Consider the following 24,787-nt stretch of genomic DNA (forward strand, 5'->3'; position numbering starts at 1 on the left):
ATAATGCTTATAACATTTTGCTGTTTTCACAACTATTTTTAATTTTGCCATGAAAATTATGAAGTAAAAAGTTGCCATCTTTGTCCAGTTCTAATTAATATGGACTGTTTATATAATAATAAGATTGTGCATTTTAGTGTCTATTTAACATCTAACTTCCACTAAAACGCTCTATTTCATTATTACCCAAAGGAAATAATTCCATCACATAGGCAGATTGAAAACATTTTGGCAAAACCCTACATAACTCTTTCTTGGGGCCATATTAAAAGAGATGTAGGTTAGAGAGACTTAATAATAGTTGTGTCCAGGAAATGTAGTGTCCAGGAAATGTCTGGCTATGTGGACTCTCTCCTCAGGCGCTACGAGCACTGCCAGCTATCTTTGAGACACCACTGACTTCCTGAGGAAACTACAATTCCTTGGTGGTCTTCCAGAAAACACCATCCTGGCCACTATGGATGTAGAAGCCCTCTACACCAACATTCCACACAGAGATGGACGACTAGCAGTAGTATCCCCGATAATGTCACGGCAAACCTGGTGGCTGAACTTTGTGACTTTGTCCTCACGCACAACTATTTCACGTTTGGGGACAATATATATCTTCAAGTCAGCGGCACTGCTAAAGGTACCCACATGACCCCACAATATGCTACCAATTTTATGGCTCACTTAGAACAACGCTTCCTTAGCTCTCGTCCCCTAATGCCCCTACTCTACTTGTGTTACGTTGATGACATCTTCATCATCTGGACCCATGGAAAAGAAACCCTTGAGGAATTCCACCATGATTTCAACAATTTCCATCCCACCATCAACCTCAGCCTAGACCAATCCGCACAAGCGGTCCATTTCCTGGAAACTACCGTGCTAATAAGCAATGGTCACATAAATACCACCCTATACCGGAAACCTACTGACTACTATACTTACCTACATGCCTCCAGCTTCCATCCAGGACACACGACACGATCCATTGTCTACAGCCAAGCTCTAAGATACAACTGCAGTTGCTCCAATCCCTCAGACAGAGACAAACGCCTACAAGATCTCTATCAAGCATTCTTAAAACTACAATATCCACCTGCTGAAGTGAAAAAACAGATTGACAGAGCCAGAAGAGTATGCAGAAGTCACCTACTACAGGACAGGCCTAACAAAGAAAATAACCGAACGCCACTAGCTGTCACCTTCAGCCCCCAACTAAAACCTCTCCAGCGTATCATCAAAGATTTACAACCTATCCTGAAAAATGATCCCTCACTCTCTCAAATTTTGGGAGACAGACCAGTCCTCGCTGACAGACAGTCCCCCAACTCTCCAGCAACCACACACCACACATCAAAAACACTAACCCAGGAACCTATCCTTGCAACAAAGCCCGATGCCAACTCTGTCCACATATTTATTCAAATGACACCATCATAGGACCTAATCACACATTAGCCACGCCATCAGGGGCTTGTTCACCTGCACATCTACCAATGTGATATATGCCATCATGTGCCAGCAATGCCGCTCTGCCATGCACATTTGCCAAACCGTACAGTCTCTACGCAAAAGAATAAATGGACACAAACCTGACATCAGGAATCATAATATTCAAAAACCAGTAGGAGAACACTACAACCTCTCTGGCCACTCAGTGAAAGATTTAAGAGTGGCAATTTTGCAACAGAAAAGCTTCAAAAAAAAGACTCCAAGGAGAAACTACTGAGCTTGAATTAGTATGCAAACTAGATACCATTAACTTGGGTTTGAATAGAGACTGGGAGTGGCTGTGTCATTACACATATTGAATCTATTTCCCTAAGTTAAATATCCTCACACCTTCTTGTCAACTGTCTAAATGGGCCATCTTGATTATCACTACAAAAGTTTTTTCTCCTGCTGATAATAGCTCATCTTCACAAATTAGCCTCTCACAGTTTGTGTGGCAACTTCCAGCTTATCTGTATGTATTTAATATATCTGTTCCAACTATATGTTCCATTCTATGCATCCGATGAAGTGGGCTGTAGCCCATGAAAGCTTATGCTCTAGTAAATTTTAGTCTCTAAGGTGTCACAAGTACTCCTGTTCTTTTTGCGGATACAGACTAACAAGGCTGCTACTCTGAAACCTGTAAATCAGAAGTAACGGCAGTGATGTCAGTGGAGTTACACTGGATATGTCTACACTTACTGGGGATCAATGCTGTGGCGATCAATTCTCCGGGGATTAATTTAGTGGGTCTAGGGAAGACGCACTAAATTGACCACAGATCGTTCTCCTGTCAACTCCGGTACTCCACCGGAATGAGAAGCGTAAGTTAAATCGATGGGAGAATTTCTCCCATCGACCAAGTGCAGTGTAGACACCGCAGTAAATCAACCCAAGCTACGTTGACTCCAAGTACATTATTCACCTAGCTGGAGTTGCATAACTTAAGTCAACTTAACCCCATAGTGTAGAGCAGCCCCAGTGTTATATAGTCACGCCTTGATCCTTCTCTCAGTGAAACTGGTTCCAAATAAAACTCCCATTGGGTGTTCTCCTAAATGAGAGGAGGATGAAGCCTCCAATATATAGAAAAATCAATACACTACTTACACAATGTATGTATTTATATATATTCTGTATCCTGTATATAATTATGGTAACCATCACATAAACACTTGTATTTCACTTATCATAGTCTGTTTCAAATAAGTATATAACATTAGAAATAGTCTGGGAGTCAAGAGACTTAGGTGCTGTTCTCGACTCCACCATTAACTCAACATAGGAATGTCACTATATCACCATCTCTCAATTTTCCATATGAAACAGGGAGGTAAGATGTTTGTATATCACTTTGAGCCCCTTCACTTTAAAAATGATATACATGTGCAGTGTTTTATACAAAGGAACTTTACACTTACTCATTCATGTCACTACATTTCTCCCCAATTATGACATAATTCCCCCTGAGTACTTGTTATACTTCTGAGGCATAGAAGAATAAACATATAGCTAAAAGAAGGTAAAATAAATGGAATAAATAATTATAGGATGGTACAAAATGCTAATAAGCTTTTATTCCCCCTTTGCAGCCATTGATTGCAATGTTGTTAACCAAAGTTCTTTACATTAAAAACTTTGCACATCACATTTCCTTCTACTTTGAAAAACTACACAGAAAGAGTATTGCCATGCTCAGGGACTCCACATAATGTATCAGACACTTCAATCTCACTGGATTGAAACCAGGAGAGTGTAAACAAAAATAAAGTTGTTCTTTTTGTATTTCACTTTTGTTTTTTGAGCTTTTATAAAATTTCAACCTTAAATGCACATGTAAAAATGCAGGACTCCCACTGGCTGCTTGGAGAAAGATTCCACTTACCATCTCTTAATCTCTGGGCTGAAGAAGCTATCCCTGAAATTACCTTAAAAATGTTCAGTTTAGTTTATTAAATCAGCTTTCAGCTTGAATTATTGCTTGTGGAATGAAGACATAAATGAATAGAGTAACATATTGTGTATTCATACTACACATCTCTGAGCCACTGAAGTCCAGGAATTATTCATCTCCTGAGGAGGGCAAGTTATGTTTGCATCAGTGTGCTCATTTGCAGGTTCCACCAAGAGGAAGAAGCTTTAAATTGTATGTGGGATCCCACAGGAGCCCAGATAAATTAGACTGAACCAGTCCATTCCCAGGCTACCTTGACCATACTCCCTCATTAGTTAGGTTTGGGCATGGCATTAAAGAACTGCAAGTTACCTCCATCTTCCAGAAGAGTAAGAGCCTCCTTTCACCAGGTCTACCCTTTTGGGCAGAAACTAGGGTTGAATCTACTCCAGTGACTTGAATATTTATTTATATTCATATACCATAACCTAGGAAACCTTTAGGAAACCTTTATTTATATTGTGCTGTATGCACCCTTATGCAGCACTTGTTTTCCAAGATTTTGGTTTCACCTATAATATTTTTTTTGTTGAATTCAATGCCATGCAAGAAAGCGTATTTCTTGTCCAGAGCAAATCAAAGCCCCATGAGTTTTCATATCAAAAGTTCAGCCAATAGAGTAGACCATGAACATGAGCCTCAGTGAATCTTTTGTTTCCATCTCCTATTATTCAGATGGCTTTATGGATTACTCTAATAACCACTGAGTGAAATCTTTTGAGAAAATTCACATTAATTAACCAATAAATTTACATAGTTTGAAAAAAAGAAAAGAAACTCCCTCTCCTGTCCCCCCCACAAGATCTAATGGTTTCATATGAAAATGACTTCAGTGCCAGAGCCTGCCTTGTTTACTATTACTACAGCCTTCTGCATGAGTTGTGCTACCTAATGAAAAATTCTCATTCAAGTATGAACCACTGAAGCAAACAGTCTATGCATTATTGCTTACTGTTTGTGTAAAATATTTTCAACTTCTAATAACTTTTATAGAATTCACTGCATTCACAAAGCTGTAGCTTTATATTCTGGGCCACATTTTCAAAAATGGCATCTAACCTGTGCAAACAACACTTTTGCACTCATTAAATCCAGCATCCCAAGAGATAAATTTACACAGATGGACTTGAGGTTATGCACGTCTGTCAGATGGGATGCAATGGATACATGCAATGGATACATGTCCATGCAATGGATACAGATGGGAATTTTCCTGTTCAGTTTAGATAACCTATTGTGAATGTTAATTAGATTAATAAAATACATGTATGTGATTGCAGACTTCTCCCCAAATGTCTCAAAAGATGTCTGCAAAACTCTGTTTTGTCTTAGGCTAAAAACATGTGACACACTTATGCTGCCTCTCCCTAAAGTGACCTATAAGGCTACTACCTTCTCCTCCTTCAAAACCCACCTTTGCAATGTGCCCATAGTTTATCAGCCAACTCATGTCTTGAGAGGCAGATGGGGATAGCTAGTATATATTGGCACCAAATTTGAAATAATTTTGCGTGAGGACCCCCCATCATCTCAGGCATTGGCACTCTCACTGAAGGACTGTCTGGATATGTGACTCTCTACTCAGACCCTACTCCACCAGCTATCTCCGTGACACCACTGATTTCCTGAGAAAACTACAATACATTAGTGATCTTCTAGAAAACACCATCCTAGCCACCCTGGATGTAGAGGCTTTCTACAGATAGAATACTAGCTGTCAGGAATAGTATCCCTGATGATGCCACAGCACAACTGGTTGCTGAGCTTTGTGACTTCATCCTCACACAAAATTATTTCAAATTTGGTGACAATATATACCTCCAGACCAGTGGCACCGCTATGGGCACCTGCATGGCTCCACAATTTGCCAACATTTTTATGGCTGACCTGAAACAATGCTTCCTCAGCTCTCGTCCACTCACGCCCCTTCTCTACCTACGTTACATTGATGACATCTTCGTCATCCAGACCCATGGGAAGGAAACCCTGGAAGAATTCCGCCACAATTTCAATAGCTTCCACCCCACCATCAACCTCAGCCTGGACCAATCTATACGGAAGGTACGCTTCCTAGACATCACAGTGCAAATAAGTGATGGTCATGTTAACACCACCCTATACTGAAAACCCTCAACCGCTATGCCTACCTTCATGCCTCCAGCTTCCATCTTGGACACACCACACGATCCATGGTCTACAGCCAAGCGCTGAGGTACAACCGCATTTGCTCCAACCCCTCAGACAGAGACCAACACCTACAAGATCTTCACCAAGCATTCTCAAAACTATGATACCTGCATGAGGAAATAAGGAAACAGATCAACAGAGCCAGACGTGTACCCAGAAGCCTCCTGCTGCGAGACAAGCCCAAGAAAGAAACCAACAGAACTCCACTGGCCATCACATAAAGTCCTCAGCTAAAACCTCTCCAATGCATCATCAGTGATCTACAACCCATCCTGGACAACGATCCCTCACTTTCATGCTCCCTGATTTAACTAACCTCGTTATACTAGCCTAATTCTTTTTTGCATATTTATACCTGCCTCTGGAAATTTCTACTACATGCATCCGACGAAGTGGGTATTCACCCATGAAAGCTCATGCTCCAATACATATGTTAGTCTATAAGGTGCCACAGGACTCTTTGCCACTTTTACAGATCCAGACTAACATGGCTACCCCTCTGATACTTAATTCCAAAGAATATTTTATCATCCTTTTTATTTTTAATGTATTTTTGTCTTTAATGGATTAATAATGATAGCCTTGGAAAATGTGTTGAAGCTTTAACTCCTTACCACTTTTTAATTCATAATATTTAATCCTTTTCAGTATACATCTGCTCTGACCTATGATGCTGTTCAAGTGATGACCGAAGCTTTCCGTAATTTGCGTAAACAGAGGATTGAGATCTCCAGAAGAGGAAATGCTGGAGACTGTCTTGCAAACCCAGCAGTGCCCTGGGGTCATGGTGTGGAAATAGAAAGGGCATTAAAGCAGGTAGTCTCTCTAGAACCAGTTCTGGAATTAATGTCTGTATGAAATACTCTGTGAATGTTCTGAAAGAATCTTTCTGCCTCCTAAACTGGACTTTGTTGGTAGAGATTTAGAAGACCTGCATCAATATATCTAATGCCCCAGGAAAACATCTTAGTAATGAAGGTATATACAATTTTTAGGATAAACCTAAATACGGTCTTTTTTTTTTTTTGCATCAATATCCAATCATTGAAATACAAAATGTATTTTATGGATAAACGAATTTAACTCTACCACTATTTCCATTCTTATTTCACATAGGTTCAGGTGGAAGGTCTAACAGGAAATATAAAGTTTGACCAGAATGGAAAGAGAATAAATTATACAATAAACATCATGGAGCTCAAAAATACTGGTCCCCGGAAGGTAATTTTAATTCTAAATGCCCTTAAAAGTTGTACCCTGCTAAGTGATATGGAAAGGTAGGTGACTGAAAGGTATAGTCAACTAAAGGCCATGTTGCAATTAAGTTTATTCATACGATTATATTTTAATAGTCTTGCAGAGCAAAGAAAAAATGTGCCCTGTTTGTTTCTAATAAATATGAGCTTTTATTTCTGGTAAGTACCATGTGAAACTATAGCTTATTTTATTTTAAATAAATTGTGTAGATTTGTTTTTCTTTTCTTTTCTGGTTAGAGCAGATAAGTGGTAGCAACTAATCCAAAGAAACATTAATGATGACTTTCTGAACTGATGATGCAGAATACAACTTTTCAGAGAATAACTCTCATTAATGGGTTCTCTAAACGTGATTTTTTTTCTCCCCTACATCCCCAACCACTCGGAGGAAAGCCAAATGCAGTAGCAGTGAACATTTCTTCCTGATTTGTATAACCTTTACAATGCTGCAGCATGATTTTTATACCAACGTCAGGTGATATGTGGCTGAATATTTTAACCTGCATCGTAGGAAAATTAATATTAAAATTTGTTTACCTGTGCCAAGTTCCTGTCTATTCCTGTTTAATGCTTGCATGTTTATATAGGTAAAGCTGCAGCTACTATAACTTTCTGTGGCATATTAGGAGTGGGTATGGTGTGCTTGAATGTAATACGATGTTTACATATGAAAATTCATATTCACCAGTGTCCATATAACTTACAAACTTTTTCAGATTGGATATTGGAGTGAAGTGGACAAAATGGTTGTGAATCCCATTGACGGGCCTCTTGGGAATGAATCCACAGGACTAGAAAATAAGACTATTGTTGTCACCACTATTTTGGTAAATAATTTAACATGTTTCTTGTGAGACGGCAATCTATGTTTTAGTATTATAACGAATTGGTGCACCTCATTATATTAGTTAACTGTTATGCCAATTCATACCTGTAAGACAGAAGACTCTGAAATGCTACTTTTTATGGAATATGAATGAGAGGACTGATACCATCCAATTGCTGTTAAAGGAAGAATGATCAGTACATGGACTTGCTTTGTAAAAATCAAAGTTATTTGTTTGGTAAATTATTCAAAAACAATCTGTGCCACCACAAGGAACCAATAGCCTGATTCTGAAGAACTCTCTTCTGAATGGCAAAATTGTATTATTTATTTTTAAAATCCACTCTCCATATGCATTAGCAAATGGAGTTCACCAAATCAGAAAAAAGAGCATTTAGGAGCTTCAGCGCTTTATCTCGAGTCATTTTGAACTTCTGTGTCAAAATGGAGGAATGAACAAGAAACTTAATCTTCTATGTCATCTTAAGAGAACATCATACGTGTTTGTATAGTAGCGATGTCATCTAATTTACACAGCTGCTTAATCATAGATATGTCTTTGGTGAGCAATGAGCTGTTCTGGCTGCAAGATTTTTTTGGGAAAATAAATTGGGGCAAGAAGGGGAAAAATCCCTTTTTATTGTGAACCTATTATATATCACCAGATTTGCTGGTGGTAAGAATTTTGCTGCACAGCTCTAGTTTATTGTCTGGACCCCCTAAGTATTTCTGTGCAGTAACTGAATATATGTATTACCTAGAGATATTGCAATATTGAGGGGGCCGGGTGAGAGAGGTGGCTGCAGAATAGGGAAGAACCTTTTCAAATTTTACTGTTTTAACAAACAAAACCCCACCGTCCACATTCAAAACCCCAAACAAACAAGAGTAAAATAAGCAATATATTGGAGCCTCTTCTCTCCACAGTGTATACATAATCACTGTCAGTGTAATAGGAGTTATTTTAAATATCTCTGGGACTGGTTATACCTGTAAGTGTTGGCATTTGAATCTGACTGTGAAACATATAATTTAAAATGTTATATAAGACATGCTGAACGAATAATCAGAGTTAAAAATCTAATGACCCAGAACATTTGTGAATAAGATGGTTTGCATTTTCTTTTTTCCTCCCTGTCTAAAATCAAATATATTTGTATAATAAATGCACAGTTATCACAGTTGTCTCTTCATTGGCAAGCTAAAATTCAGTCTTTCTGTGCAGGAATCCCCATATGTCATGATGAAGAAAAATCATGAACTGCTTGAAGGAAATGAGCGATATGAGGGCTACTGTGTGGACTTAGCTGCCGAGATTGCTAAACATTGTGGATTCAAGTACAAGCTCACAATTGTTGGGGATGGCAAGTATGGAGCCCGGGATGCAGACACAAAAATCTGGAATGGGATGGTTGGAGAACTTGTTTATGGGGTAAGAAAACCTTCTTAATAATACTATGACTGATGGTCGTGATGTGTGTGTGGGGTGAAGGGGGTGTTCTCCCTGTCATACAGGAAACTGGTCTGACTCATATTTGCTATGGAGATAGTAGTTTGTTTTGATATGAAAAATTTAAAGATTAAGACATGAAGTTTGATTTAAATATGAAAGTTAAATGAGAAGAAAGAGTCTGTATTTTATCTTTTTTTCCTACAGATACAAGACAATATGCTTTGCTAACATATTTAAGTGCCATAAACTTCGAAAGAGTATGTCTAAAAACTGTAAATGCAATATAACATACATATGTAAGGAGAAGGCTTGGAATAGTTCAATCAGATGGTTGTATATATGTCAGTAAGAAGATTTTCAGCTATGAATTACTAATTAGTTTACCCTCAATAGGGCACTATCATGAAATGACTATTATCTATGTCCCTGCTGTCCTATTCTTCATTTGTGATATGCAATAGGAATGAAGCCATTCCTTGTTAACGATCACATCAGTTATTATTACCATGCTTTGTTTCTTTTACAGAAAGCCGACATTGCAATCGCTCCATTAACTATAACATTGGTGAGAGAAGAGGTGATTGACTTCTCAAAGCCCTTTATGAGCCTCGGGATATCTATAATGATCAAGAAGCCACAGAAGTCTAAGCCAGGAGTGTTTTCGTTTCTTGATCCCTTAGCATATGAGATCTGGATGTGCATTGTTTTTGCCTACATTGGGGTCAGTGTAGTTTTATTCCTGGTCAGCAGATTTAGTCCATACGAGTGGCACACTGAGGAGTTTGAAGATGGAAGAGAAACGCAAAGTAACGAATCAACTAATGAATTTGGGATATTTAATAGTCTCTGGTTTTCCCTGGGTGCCTTTATGCAGCAAGGATGCGATATTTCGCCAAGGTTGGTTACTTGCCCATTTCAGCTTTGTGCATTTTTGGTCTCAGATGGAGTTTCATGGTGCATATATATTCACTTTCAAGAGGAAACTGGTTACTGACTTCTTTCCCAATTTGTTCAAAAGTCTTTGAAATGAAAACAATTGCCATCGGTGCAGGCAAGTGAAATATTTGATCGATATCCTCCTAACATCAATCGTACATTTCCCCAGTGAACTTATATACACCATGCAGAGGCTGTAAAATGCATAAGGTTCCTGTCATTCTATGCCTTCTTGGAGGGGTACCGTGTTTTTGCTGCATATTCCCATTTTACAGTCAACTGTGCATCTGGTTCACACAAACTGGAATGGGAAAAAGGGTAACTCACCACTCATTAGCTACAGAAGCAGCACTTTCCTTCCAAAAACCACTTTACATACCATCTCACATACATATTAACCTATCGTTTTTCCACAGAGAGAGCTCTAGAAATGAAATAAAATTAACCCATTTCCTCTAAAGCCATGTGAAGTAGTTACAAACAACTGCTATGGTTTTACATGGCTCAGTTTTATATGAATTGTGAAGTAAATTGCTAGGATGAAAATGAGGATCCGATTCATTAAAAATACATACGCCTTTCTTGAGGGATTTTTCACGTGCTTTATTTGGGAGAAAAGTAAGCACTTTACTTGCCCCACTTTTTTTCTTTTGCAGTTCATTAAATATTCTATTTCCTTTGTGCACAAGTGGTTGGGGCCTTGATTCAGCAAAGTAATTTCGCACATGCATAATTACCTTACTGAATCAGGACCCTACATGAACAATTGAAATATGGCAGTTGGGTTAATGGGAATTAAATCAGTGGAGCCTTCTAACCAGACTCTGTGAGTTCACCTTCTTCTCAACATCCTAATATAGGAGAGGGGAAGGATCTGTATCCTCTGAGTTTATTGTGTCTAATTACACAGTAATGTATGAATAATTACTTTTGAGCAAAAACAAAATGGAAGATATCAGGAAAACCTCTCGCTGATATGGCAGTTCCCATGTGCTGTAGCACATTTACTTTTTACCAAGAAAAGCCTATTCTTTGTATTATATGTAGGCTATTAAATATTTTGTTGAAAATACTGCAGAAATACTATTTGTGACCATGCAATCAGTCCTCCACTTGACATTCTATAAAGGAGCATTCCCCATGGCCTGGACTTGCTTGCTAAAGGAAAAAGGCAGCCTTTCACATTTCTATTGTATGGAAATAAGGTAGCTACTTCTGATTCTGGAGGACAATATGCCTTTGGGGATATCCCAGGGATATAATCACAGACCCTGTCCAGCCAAATGATATATGGCACTGAGGCTCATCATCTCAAATAATGAGGCAGCTGTATAAATTTCAATCTTTTTCTCTTATCAGGCACCACACTATGAAATTTTAGCTGCATGTAAAGTAAACCAATAGCTGCAAAATTGTTTTTAATGAATCGAGCCCTTGGTAGCTTAACATGAAAGGTTGATTGAATTTTTTTTCACTGCTGGGTAATAAAACATGATAATTGCTACACCTTGGTTTGTTAAAATTTAAAGAATTTTGTCAAGAGTAAGATTAGCACATTATCATCAAAAAAGGTATATAAAACTCAGATTATTTTGGAAATGTACTTGGAAGATACAGTGTCAGTACAGCATTTGAGATTTCCCAATTTTCTTTCTAGTCATAATTCATAATGAAAACATTCAATTCTACAATTATCTCTGTCTTTCTACTTATGTATTACTATAAAAATAATAAGGCTGAAAGCTCTTCTATCAATCTGTGTTCTTATATCAAGCCCATTACTGTGGTTACAGAACAAATTAATTAAAGTAATGACAAAAAAAATCTCTTGTGCTGCTCTTCTTCCCCCAAACTGTAGGGAGGATGACTTAGGCTGTGTCTGCACTAAGATATTTTTGCTCACAGTTCACACCATTTTTATCACCATTTCATTTCCACCAGTGGGAACATTGCAGGGAGCACTAATGCAGACAAATTGTCGATGGGTCCTGGAGTTGTAAATACCGTGACCTGCTCTGAGTAGTTCAGATCACATGGCATCCCCCTGAAGCTTTGTCTACACTAATGCTCCTACGATGGCTACTACCGGTAGAGCTGAAAGAGTGGTAGCAATGGTGGGTAATTTTAGCAAAACTTTCTTAGCACAGGAAAGACCTAAGTGAGCCAAATTTTCAAAATGCACATGCACCCTCTCTACCTGCAAATTCCTACCTTTGTACATGCAAAACATTGTGTGCAAGTTGGGTAACTGTGTACCCAATTGAGTAACTGGGTGCAGAATTACTTGATATGTATCTGTTAATGCTCATTTGCTTGTATAAATGTGAGTTATTGTTGGTGCACCACTTTGAAATTTTGGTTCAAAATGTATGTTAAAAAGGACATTGTTTGTTTTACTAGGGATGGATATTATGGGAAAACTCTGTCCATAAATGATAATTGAATAGCTTTTACATGGAAAATACCAGGCAGCTAAAGAAACAGTTGTAATGACTTTGGGCTTGATTCTTCTTACAAAGATTATGGGAGTTTTGCCTGCCTGAGGACTGAAAGATTACACTCATATTTCAGTAAATTACTGCCAATTACATATAATGTGAATTTAACATCACTACCATATAATTAGCACTAGTGTTTTTAAAGACACATACTTTACCTTGCAAATACATAGTACTTATCATGTGATTAACTGTTTAATTATTACCATGCAAACAAAGAGCACTGGGATGATTGCTGTGCCCCAAAAAATGTTTTTTTCAAAGCTGAGAAAAAAGAGGGTTTGCAGAGTAAAGTCTAGGAACAATAGGATGGGATTTCAGAATTTCTCGTCTATGGTCCTTTTCAGTAGCGTATTCTGGGCTATACCCTGCCATTGATTTTTTTAAGTAGGGCTTCCAGTAAGAGAATCCTGAATGGAGATAGACATTCAGAATATGTCTTTATTACCATTGGATTTTTTTTACAATAATAGTCACAAACATGATTTGTCTAGAATTGTTTCTTTTTATTTTTGTTCCCAGTTTATAGCGAAAATTTTAGTTTCTAAAATCTCAATTTTTTTCTGACTTGATATAGTTCTCATGACTTAGATTTAAATTTACATTTACACTATGGTAGGTTGAGTGATTGGCGTAATTTTTTTATACATTACATAGTGCAGATACATTAGCAAAATATCTGAGCTGCAGTTTCACTGGATTTATGGGCTTCCTATGTTCAAATATACTCAGATTTCTACTAAGTTATTCAGCACATCTCCAAAGGTTATGTATATCCTAGTATAATGTATTGCTAGGAAACAGTACAGTACTAAAATTGGAAAGTTTAAAGTATAGACTGAAGTTTGCCTTTGATGTCAGCATCAGCAATTGTAATATATTTTCTCAGTTTTGAAAATCACTGAATTTCTCTAGTAGTGAACTCTAAATTGTTTGATCTATTTTTCTTGAGATCTCTTTTCTTTTCTTGAGCAGGAGATGCAAAACAAAGACCCATAACAGCCCACCTGTTGCAGTTAAAGCGTCAGATTACTATTTAAAACCTGTACTTTTTCTCACCCATTTTACTGTAGTGTCAATTTGATTGTTTCATGTCTATTCCCCAGTTTGCTAAATGCTTGTATTTTCAAAAATAGTTATGTTTATTAGTTAGTTTATGAGAATTCACTTGGCCAAAGCCTATTGCAAGTAGTGCTGTCCGTTTCTCAGCATAGATTAATTCCTTCTAATTACTGTATGTCCACAGCAGCATAAATCGTTGTTTTGTGGATATCAGTCTTTTTCTGAATGTCTGATGAAATTAAGCAATTTTCAGTTTTTTGCATTCAGTTTTTTAAGTACATTTGTAGTTTAACACTGTTTCATTCATGTTGTTTGATTCCCTTGTCTGTGTTTTCATGTGTCATATACAGGACCTCAAATGAGATGGCATGAAAAGCTTATTTGTTAATATGGCTCACTGTGATTTGAGCAGTTTCATTTCAGGATATTCACATCTCTGAAGAACTGGGGCACTAATTCTCCATAATGTAAACTCAAGTCTGGAGTCCTGATTTCAGCGAAGTCCAACAGATCTAGGAAGCTTACAGTCTCACCCAGCAGAACATTACAGTGAATTATTATCCTGTTTGATTAGCATGCAGAGCACCAGTACAGGATAACCTGAAGTACTTCTCTGTATTATAATGCATCATTTGCATAAAACTGATAACTTGTGTTCCTTTTAGGACATTCATTTCATTTTACAAATCCATTTCATACTTGTTATTAGATCCCTGTCTGGGCGCATTGTTGGAGGTGTATGGTGGTTCTTTACCCTGATCATAATCTCATCCTACACGGCTAACTTAGCTGCCTTCCTGACGGTTGAGAGGATGGTGTCTCCTATTGAAAGTGCAGAAGATCTTTCTAAACAAACAGAAATTGCTTATGGGACACTAGATTCTGGCTCCACAAAAGAGTTCTTTAGGGTAAGAATTTATTCTTTCCTAGCTTTCTGTTTTGATCTTAAATAGTCATTCATTCATCTAACTTTTTTCTCCTAGGTTCTTTTAAAAGGTTTATATGAAAATGTTATGTACACCTCTACTATATCACAAAAGTAGGGCATTCCTTGTTTATATGGGGCAAAAAGCCTGCACCACCATTTTTGTCTAAAGAAATTTAACAATCTGTTTAAAATCAATTTAAAGCGAAAAGTGGCTAAAAGAAGATTTACCTATATAGTATTCCACTGCGTGGAAAAAAGCAAGGCCTGAGAGTACAGAACAGGTTATTCCATTAATTTGAGTAGCACACCAACAAAATATATTTATTTGTATTACAGTAGTGTCTGAGAGGCCCCATCCAGGCTGAACCTTTAATACATACTATATTTTTGTTTCAGAACATATGATACAATTTTTATTACCGTGTCAGCCCTCCAAAAGTAGGTCTCCCAACAGCCTTAAAATCCAAGCTTGATCCAGAAAATCAAACAAATAGGATACTAGTTTTGCTCAGATGAGGAATGTGTGTGATGTGTTGTGTCTGTGCTCTCTTTGACATAGCTGTGCTTGTGAGATGGCAGTGGATTTGAAGAACTACTCTTTGAAGAAACCATTGTCCTGTTATTTTAATTCCTTAAACTAAGGTTCTCAAATAAGAATGTAATTGAATTTAGTATTAATATCCTACTGGAGGTGAAGGGGCAAATTCTGGCTTCCAAAATAGACACTTCAGAAACCCGTGAGAAAGCCGCACAAAACCATTTGTATATGAAGATAGTTTTTCTCTGATCCTAGTAATAGAAAAATCATGGGGAGGGATTTTTCTTCAAGGCTTTCATTAGTGACATGGCATAGTAGCAAAACTGTGCGAGGTCATTCAGGATAGTATGAGTTTTCTCTGGATATGTGCCTGCACCTCCATGTATCATTTGTAGGACCATGGTCAACCATGTGTACTATCAGCTTGCTAATAGTCTGTGGTTAGGGGCAGCGCCTCTTCCTGGTGAGGGCGCTGAGGTGGGCCTTAGCCCTGCCTTGCCACTAGGCCCTGCCCCTCTCAATGGCCTTGCCCCTTGTTCCCCTTCCCCCACCCTAAAGCCCCACCCTCTGGCCAGGCTGGAAGCCGGAACCAGGCAGTGTGTGGCGCTGGCTGCTTGCAGCCAGTAAAAGCCGCACGGGTGGGGTGACCCGGCTCCTGGGCTGGTAGAGCCATTGGAGAGCAGCGACCACAGGGGCGGGGCCCAGGAACCGAAACAGATCAGTGCGGGCCACTGTGGGAAGCCTCTGACCTTCCACCTCCCCTGGGCAGCACACCCTGGTGGGAGGGGACACAGGCTGGGAATGGCTCTCGGGCACCATAGGATCCCCACCCGGGCTTACGTTTCCGCTGCTCCTGGAGCTTGGCACATGGCCAGCAGCTGAACGCTCTGCATTCAGAGCTCAGTGGCTGGAGAGTGGCAGCTGCTATGGGGAGGCTACAGCAAATTTTGGGTTGGCTATGGCGCCCCCAGACCCCATCCTCCCAGTCCCACCCCTGTCTGTGATAACACATTGTACCACATACTGGTAGGGACAGATTTGAAGAGTTTCCTTGGAGAGTTTCAAACTTGTAAGTTTTTATTTGTTTCTGTACCCATATATGTTTTTATCTTAATGTCACAGTTCACATTTCTTTCTCTTCAGAGGTAATAAACAGTATAATTGCCCACAGCTATAAGGTACAATATTGCCCTTTCTAAGCCCTTTCTTAAGGTGAAAATTTTACAGAGAAAACAAATTAAAAACAATAAAAGAACTTACACACATGCCAGTAAGCGCATACTCCCATTTTCAGCAAGGGCTTTGGTAGGGTTCAAACCACACCAAGGGATTTTTCTGTGGTCACAAGTTCATAATAGCTGTAAGCTCAAAACAAGTTGTGAATCTGAGTCACTCCTTTATAGAGTTTTGGCCTTTGATTTAGGAGCAGGTAATTAGCAGACATTTGCCCTCTCCTCACAGCTTAGCTTCAGATAGTTAGGTTTTTACATAACCAGAGGCAGGGGGTGGGATTTTGTATTCACTTCCCCTAGATATTTCCCAGGAAATCCACTTTACATATATTGTTCCAAAAAGCTCATTCTTGTCTCCCGCATTGTTCAGTATAGTTCTTTGATCATCAAAGTCCACAATAATGCATAGCCTTTGTGTTTAATAGGACTCCAAAGATACTTAAATGTAATTCAATAAGATCTCTCAAACATATTGGAGGAAATTGCCATGTCTGTCATCCTGACAAGCAGCAGGTTTGATTATACTGACTCGGGGGGAGAGGGGTGGGAGGTCTATTGATTAGTTATGGGAGTCAGAAGGCATACATTCTTTTGCTTATTCTACTACTGATTAGTGTGTAACCTTTTGCAAGTAAATCAGACATTTTTACCTTGGTTTCCCTGTCAGTAAAATGGGGATAATAATTGTTATACACCTTTGTGAAGCATTTTGTGACCCAGGATGAAAGGTGAAGGTTGTTTTTTTTATTATTATGCTTTGCAGATTTTGCTTTCAAACAGTCCACTAAGAAGAGATTTCAGAATGGTACTACTTCATCTTCAATAAAATGTGCCAGTTTATTATTTGCCTTAGAAAGGAGGGAAAATGATAGCGCCCAATGTGCATAGAACATACATGACACACAATCCTTACCCACAGTCCATAGACCCCTTACAGTCTAAGTAGGCAGACAATAAAAATTCTCAAAAAGAAAAGGAGTACTTGTGGCACCTTAGAGACTAACAAATTGATTAGAGCATAAGATTTCGTGAGCTACAGCTCAGTTCATCGGATGTAGCTCACGAAAACTTATGCTCTAATAAATTTGTTAGTCTCTAAGGTGCCACAAGTACTCCTTTTCTTTTTGCGAATACAGACTAACACGGCTGCTACTCTGAAATAAAAATTCTGACATATATACCCCAGGTGACCTAGAGAGTGGAGTAAATCACAAAGCAGTGCAGTATTTTCACTCTTGTGAATTACTGCTGCAGCTAGAGCTAGCTGAACAATGGAAAAAACAGTTCTTCTTTGAGTGCTTGCACACGTCCACTCTGTTGTAGGTGTGTGTGCACCCTGAGCACAGTTGCTGTAAATTTTTCCCTGAGTGGTATCCGTTGGGTTGACTCTGGTGCTGCGCACTGGTATAAAGGGCCCAGCTGACCCACACTCCTCAGTTCCTTCTTACTGCCCATGATGATCACTGCAACTGCTCTCTGTGCTAGAGCAAGCTATTCTCAGTGGATTTTGTTTCCTTCATTTTTTCTGAATAATTATAATTATAATACAATTATAGTGTAAATAGTTGATATTAGATAGTCTAGTTGATACTTCTTCATCCATTAGCAGTTTTTCATCTGCTCCTGAGGCTGAGGCATGCCTAGTCACCGGGCTTCAAGCCCTGTGCCTCATGCAGCAAGGCTATGCCTTTGAGTGACCCATAGTCTAGCTGTTTACAGTGCTTGGGTGAGGCTCACATCAGAGATTGCTGTCAGATCTGTTGTGATTTCAAACCCCCTATGAAGAAGGACAAGGAGGCCAGGCTAAAATTCCTATTCATGGAAGCAGTGATCAGACCTCCCTCCAAGCTGAGATGGTGGGACATGGCACCAAGTAGCTCGGTGTCAGTGCAGAACACTCCAGTCTTGGCACCATTCACCAACCCAGTGCTGAGAAAGAAGCATAAGAAATGGGGGACGTTCCCCAACTAAGAAGAAGGCTGGGCATGGAGAGCAGATCAGAGTGTGACATAGATCAGGCCACTCCTCTGCCTCAGCTTCACAGGCGGCACCGTCAACTCTGGCCTGTATGCAGGCTCCATTGAGTCCAGTCTCGAATGAGCCGTTGGCACCAGAAGGTCATCACAGCACAAGCGCTATTGTGGTGCTGTTCATTCCAGAGGCATTCACCGCAGCCAGAGACCTAGTGGTGCTCTCGGTACCACTGGTACCAGCAGTACAAAATTCAGTGGCATTGGTGCCGGTGAGCAGGAGAGAGCACATAGCCCCAACTGCCATCCAGTTCCAGGTCCCATGGTATCATCCAGAGGGAACCTGTCCTTGTTGACACCTGCGCAAGCTTCCCCACCCCGGCACTGATCTCCAGCACCAGTGGGAACCACATCTCCAACCACAGTTCCACTAAATCCACCTCGAGGCTTCTTAGCTGTTGGGAGCACTGAACAAACTAGCAGATCTCCTCAACAGATCTTTCTCCATTCACCATGAGTGTTCCCTTCACCTGGACATCATGAAGGTTGTCTTCCTGCAAGTGCAATTTTCAGCCCATGTATGTAATCCCTGAGTCAGAAAAAGCATGTGCTTTAATCTATCACTATTAAGCAAAGCACTTGCATATATACATAGGTACCAATGCTTATGTGTTTTGCTAATCAGGACTTGAGACGCAAGTTTTGGAACCATGGGTCTTTAAGTCTGCTTTGCAACTTATTTTCTGATCTAGCTCCTTCTGGAAGTATTAGGACTGTTGAATATGCTGCTTTTCAAAGGTCTATACTGCTACAGAAGCTGGCTGGTAGCTTGGCATCAGAATGCATTCAAATTTGGACATGTGCTTCTGAATTGACTGAAGTTCAGTTGGAGCCTTTGCAGTGATATTGAGAGATTCAAGCTCATTTAAAGCCTTTCTCACTGAATTCAAATGCTGCGCAACTGCTTGAACACCATCAATCTGTGCAGACCATCTAGTTTTGGACATGCCATGCAGTGAAACAGGAAGATATTGCATTAGAATTTCCCAAATTTCCTTTGTGAACTGCTACTGAAGGGATTGTATATTTGCTGAACAGTTCCAAAGTAAGTAATTGCCTCCTTGCATGATTCAGCACAATCAACACCGACAAAGTTTAGTGTGTGGCTAGAGAAAATATAGTTTGAATTCTGCTCAAGCAGAACTCCTTGTACACTTTTGTACTTCCCAGCCATATTAGATCCATTGTCATAGACTTGACCAATGCAGACTTGAAAATCTAACTTAAAACCTTCTAGAATTGCTAGTACTTGAGCAGCAATTTCTTTTCCAGTTTTTATAGTGAAATTATCAAACAAAATAAACCTTTCTTCAATTGAAAATTTTGAGCTGTCTACAATCTTAACATATCGAATAACCATAGTAGTCCGTTCCTTGTGAGAACGATCTGTAGTGGCATCAACGATTGAAAAGTACTTGGCATTTCAAATCTCATCAAGAATTGTTGTTTGTATGAATGACCCACATAGCTCAATAAACTCGTTTTGTATGGGTGGGGAGAGATAATGAACTTCCATGCAATTTTGACTCTCCTGTGATTCTCGAACAAGTTTAACATGCTCTGATAAAAGTGGGTCATACTTGCTGAGGAGCTCAACTATGCCTAGAAATGTTTCAGAGTAGCAGCTGTGTTGGTCTGTATTCGCAAAAAGAAAAGGAGTACTTGTGGCACCTTAGAGACTAACAAATTTATTTGAGGATAAGCTTTCGTTAGCTACAGCTCACTTCATCGAATGCATCCGATGTAGCTCATGAAAGCTTATGCTCAAATAAATTTGTTAGTCTCTAAGGTGCCACAAGTACTCCTTTTCTTTATGCCTAGAAAGTTTCATTTGCATGATCATCAATACCTTGACTGGAACCAAAGAAAGCCAATTTCCCTATCAGAAAGAAAAAGAATGACATTCAGGATGCTCAAGAAGTTTTTTCTAGTTATTAGTTTCTGTAGAGAGTTCAGTCAAGAGTAAATTCTCAACTGAACTTTCAGCTGATGCTGCCCTACTGGCTGATTTCCATGCAACATAGTTTTCTTTGTATGATGTTGAACTCTCATCTGATGGTATTCAGTCTTTCAATTTCCTCCAAGCTCTGTTCATGCTCCATCCTGATTGATCAGAGAGAACTGATGCATTTGTAGCACTTTTGTTCAAAATGAAGAAGGGTGCACAGTACGGAGACTGTTTTTCCATTTGCCAGCATAACCAGTCTTTTTTGCAGGTCTCACCATTTGGAACAGTTTTTGTCAGCAGATGAGTAGGGAAAGCATGATTATCAGCATCTCATGAAATGTTCCTTGGAATTTCAAAACAACTAATTTGAAGAAAAGAATGCATTTGGACAGCTTTGCTCTTGTCAATAATTCCAGTATCAGTCACAGTCAAACCTGTAATACTCATGAATTGCTCCTACTGCGTAAGATCTACATCTTCTTGTTGTTGTTGAATTTCTTGATCGTACACAAGATCTTCTGCTGCATCTGTTACTGTTGGCACATCTCCTTCTTGACTACTGTCCTCATGTTCAGGTACTGGCATTGAAATATCACCTGTTGCAGTGCAGAGTTTTCATTATCTGTAGCGTTGTTTGTTGGGTAAGGTGCGTTTTCCAGTGGTTTGAGAAATCAAGTTATTGGCTTTGAGCTTTTAGCTGCTGCTTCACTCAATCGTCTTCACCGTCTCTTTCTTGCACCACTTTCAAATCATGTCTTCATACTGATATATCTGGTCAATATGTAGCCTATCCACACTTGAAATATTCTGCTGTAAATATGTAGCTTATTTACACTTGAAATCTTCTATTGTAAACATGTACACAAATGCTGAATGGTATACAAATGCTAAAAAGACTTAAAACGAAGGAATACTAATTAAGAACACAAAATGAAACAGTCAGACAGGTTATTATCCTTATCACTGAACCAAAACTCAAGCACACAAGGTATAATATAACAGGCTGAGCTGAAGACAAAGGGATGACATATATGTAGTAAATACAGACATGGATACAGACAGAGGGATAATGTCCAAAAATTTCAAATGTGTGTTCTCATGAAACTCACTGTACAAGATTTTTCTCACAAATTTTCACCTTGAATCTGGGTCTATATATTATGGAAGCCTATGACGATGGCCAAGCTACCAAGCTAGGGCTAACCAACCAACCAGTCACCTCTTTTAGCTACCATATGAAGATAATAATGAGGAATTCTCACACATAAACAATTCCTTAGTCAACTAGACATAAAACTATAAAGAGACTAAAATGTAACAATTCTCTACCTTTTGCACACACTTGATCCAGCACCAGCCACTAGTAACGGTTTTTTATATAATCAGCTGATCTGAGAGGACATGTTCATCACGATCTAATCTTGTGTCATCAGAACCAATATATTTTTATTAATATTTATGAAAAATTTTAACCCTTTAATATGACAAAATCTATATCAGTTAACAAAAAAATTGTCTTTTACCAAATCACATCTCTTCTTTGCTTAAATTTGCAGCTCTAAGCTGAGTGTGTCACATTGTGGTCCGATAAGGATGTGCATAAAAACCAGTTGCGAAACTTATCAAATGCCAAAAAATTAATAAGTGTCTGAATCTGAGGCTCCCTTTGATCTTGAGGCCCAGGCCAAATGGCCCTCCTGGCCCTGGTGAGAAGTTAGGAGAACATTTTCTGCCTGCTGCTTTAGGCAGTTTCAGATCTAAAATAAGCTTTCTACCTTTGCTGGAAATCAGCACACAGTAGTGAGATAGTGTTACAGCTGGGGTTTGCGTGGCCAGACCTTGTGGTAAGAGCAGGGTCTGAGTCAAGAGACACTAACCTGAGTCAAGAACTGGAGATGGCATCAGAAGTGGGAGTCAAGCTAATGGTCAGATCTGGAGTAAGGATCGGGAGTTGAGCCGAGGGTCAGAGCCAGAGTCAGACGCCAGGGACAAAAATCAGGAGCAAGGTGGGAATCAGGAACAGATCACTAAAGCATGAACAGGAGCAAGTCATGGATGCAGGTACCTATGTATATGTACAAGTGCTTTGCTTAATAGTGATAAATTAAAGCACATGCTTTTCTGAATCAAGGACTCTATACAAGTGCTGAAAATTGCACTTGCACTTTTTTGGGAGTGCAATTTTGGACCACCAGGTTTTTACATGTCCAAAACTTAGATGTGTGGATGCAGATTAGTTTGCAAATGAAAAACAGATTTAAAGATTTATAAAGTTAAAGCATTGAGCAGGAAAGTAGGGCTCAGGAGTCAGGAAAGAAGGCAGGGTCTGATGTTGTAGCCAGCTAGGAATTCACCCAGTTGCACAGACAATTTGTTGTGCCTCCTTCTGGCTCAAAAAGTGCAGCCAGCCACTCAGTGGGCCAGGCACTCCTCCAATCATGGTTGAGTGATTCATTCCTCTGGTAGGGCTGGGGTTTCATTAGCCACTCAGTCAACCGGTTACTAACAGGCTGCAGGATGGCAGCTGGGATGCAAAGGCTGCCTGAGAATCTAGGTTCATGACCTGAGGATCCTCATAGATTGTCCTACCAGGTGCAGATAGAGCAGAGGCTGTTACTGGATCCAGGGAGGTCACAGGGTGAAGGGGATTCCAACAGTGCTGCCTGCTTCTGCATTAAGGCAAGCAGCAGCACAGAATGCAATACATAGACATACCAATGGCTGAAAATCAGGCGTGTGGGAGTACTTTAAAAAAACTGAGGCACAGAGAGGGGAAGTGACTGCCCAAGGTGATCCAGCCGGCTAGTAACACCGCAGAGAATATAACCAGTTCTTCTGAGTCCCAGTCCAGTGCTATCTCTAACAAGGCAACACTGCCTCTACAGTAAAATATGCCCATGCCAAAGCAGTGAGTTTGAAGGGTCAGCCAGACTACGGACATGTGGAACAATGGTGAAACCATTAGTGTACACAGGTCAGCCTTAGCAGCAGCAAACACATGCATCAGTATGACATGATGTGAGTTTGTTGGATCTGAGAAACAACACACTGCAAGGAATATGCAGGTGAAATCACAGTTATAATAGAAAAGTGGCAGATAAGCTTTTCTGTTTTCTCGGGGTTTGTGGCAATGGGCAAAAGACAAAGAAAGCAGTGGGTAACAATGGCTTCCCATAAATGTACTGATTTGTATGCTAGTGATGAAGTTTATCTACATTAGAATAAGAATGTGGACGGGCTGTGGTTTTGCACTCCATATCATCTCCTCTCTGTAAGTGGAAAATGCTATCCAGTGTTTCTGGGCATGGTGATGCAATGGAATTCCACCTTACACGTGCTGGAGTGACTCCATGAACAGTGTGCAACTACACAGCACATTTATCTCCATAGTTCCACCGAAATCCAGAGAGATAGCTGTCTTCATTGTGCCCCACTGAGTACACAATATAAGTGTGTAACAGCCTGAGGCCCTTCACTGATTTCTCCAAGCTGGTCAGTGGATGTGATGTCACAATAGTTAGGAGACATGACGTCTTACCTTTGGAAAGCAAAATCATGTCTGTGGTCCAGCAATACAAATAAAATCACGATAGACCAGGTCTACCTCAGCACAGCAGCTGAGGAATAAAGAGACAAAGCCTGAATATTATAGTCTGCAAGGTTAACATTCACTTTGAACATTCCATTAAGCTCCTGTTGTTTTCGTGATTTCTACCTGCTCAAACCCTCATTGAAAGCAAATACAAGAGGGGCACAAATCTATCCAAAGCCAATTCATCACAGATATGTTTGGTGATATTTGCCCACTTTGTTAACCAGGTATGTGCACAACTGATGTGCAAACTAAATTGGTGGGTGTTTTCATTTTCCTTATTTGAAATTGCATTTATTAATGAGTGCAAAGCGGAAGTTACTTTGAAAAGAAAATAAATTGAATGCCCACAGCAGTAATAATAATAATAATTTACAATCCAACGTTTACATAAGGTTTGTTTAAGAGGTTTTTTTATACCAGCTGCTGTTTTAGTCAGCAATATGGCAAAATGAGGACCAATGTGTGTGTCAGTCCATCACTTCCAGCAGTTTGCAATCATTCAAGGGACAGATTATTTCCATGCTTGTACCCAGAATAGAATAGCAAACAGAATTGCTGCATAATAAACTTTGTTAAACTTGTAAGGAAATGCAGCTCAGGGAATGTGTTTGATTATGCACAACCACAAGGTGCTTTGACTTTTAAGGCATTCTCTGTATTATATTTAATCCTTTACACTGTCCTCATCACAATAGGATCTGAACATCATACAAAAAGCAGTAGATCCCCAAAATCTGAGAATATAAGAAATGTTTTCTAAGAGCTGTTGAAATACCAGTGGAGGATATTTTAAATAGCACATGCATTGCCAGGGCTAGGTTGTCTCTAGTCCTAGATGACGTTGCAAGAGAATAAGAA

At 39.4% G+C, this 24,787-nt stretch overlaps 1 protein-coding gene across 5 annotated transcripts in view; it reads left to right on the forward strand.

Annotated features, from left to right (window-relative positions):
- GRIA2 (glutamate ionotropic receptor AMPA type subunit 2) overlaps positions 1-24,787 on the forward strand; it is a 109,507-nt gene that overhangs the window by 72,086 nt on the left and 12,634 nt on the right. For all 5 annotated transcript variants that reach the window (XR_006280798.1, XM_043513237.1, XM_043513235.1 and 2 more), the window contains exons 7-12: positions 6,275-6,442; positions 6,743-6,847; positions 7,600-7,710; positions 8,935-9,141; positions 9,689-10,059; positions 14,368-14,566. Coding sequence is in view for 4 of the 5 variants with exons in the window: in XM_043513237.1 (XP_043369172.1) it covers positions 6,275-6,442; positions 6,743-6,847; positions 7,600-7,710; positions 8,935-9,141; positions 9,689-10,059; positions 14,368-14,566 (1,161 nt within the window). In the remaining variant the exon portion in view is untranslated. The remainder of the gene's footprint in view (positions 1-6,274; positions 6,443-6,742; positions 6,848-7,599; positions 7,711-8,934; positions 9,142-9,688; positions 10,060-14,367; positions 14,567-24,787) is intronic.

Source organism: Dermochelys coriacea, chromosome 4, assembly GCF_009764565.3.
Source record: "Dermochelys coriacea isolate rDerCor1 chromosome 4, rDerCor1.pri.v4, whole genome shotgun sequence".
Classification (NCBI taxonomy): domain Eukaryota; kingdom Metazoa; phylum Chordata; order Testudines; family Dermochelyidae; genus Dermochelys; species Dermochelys coriacea.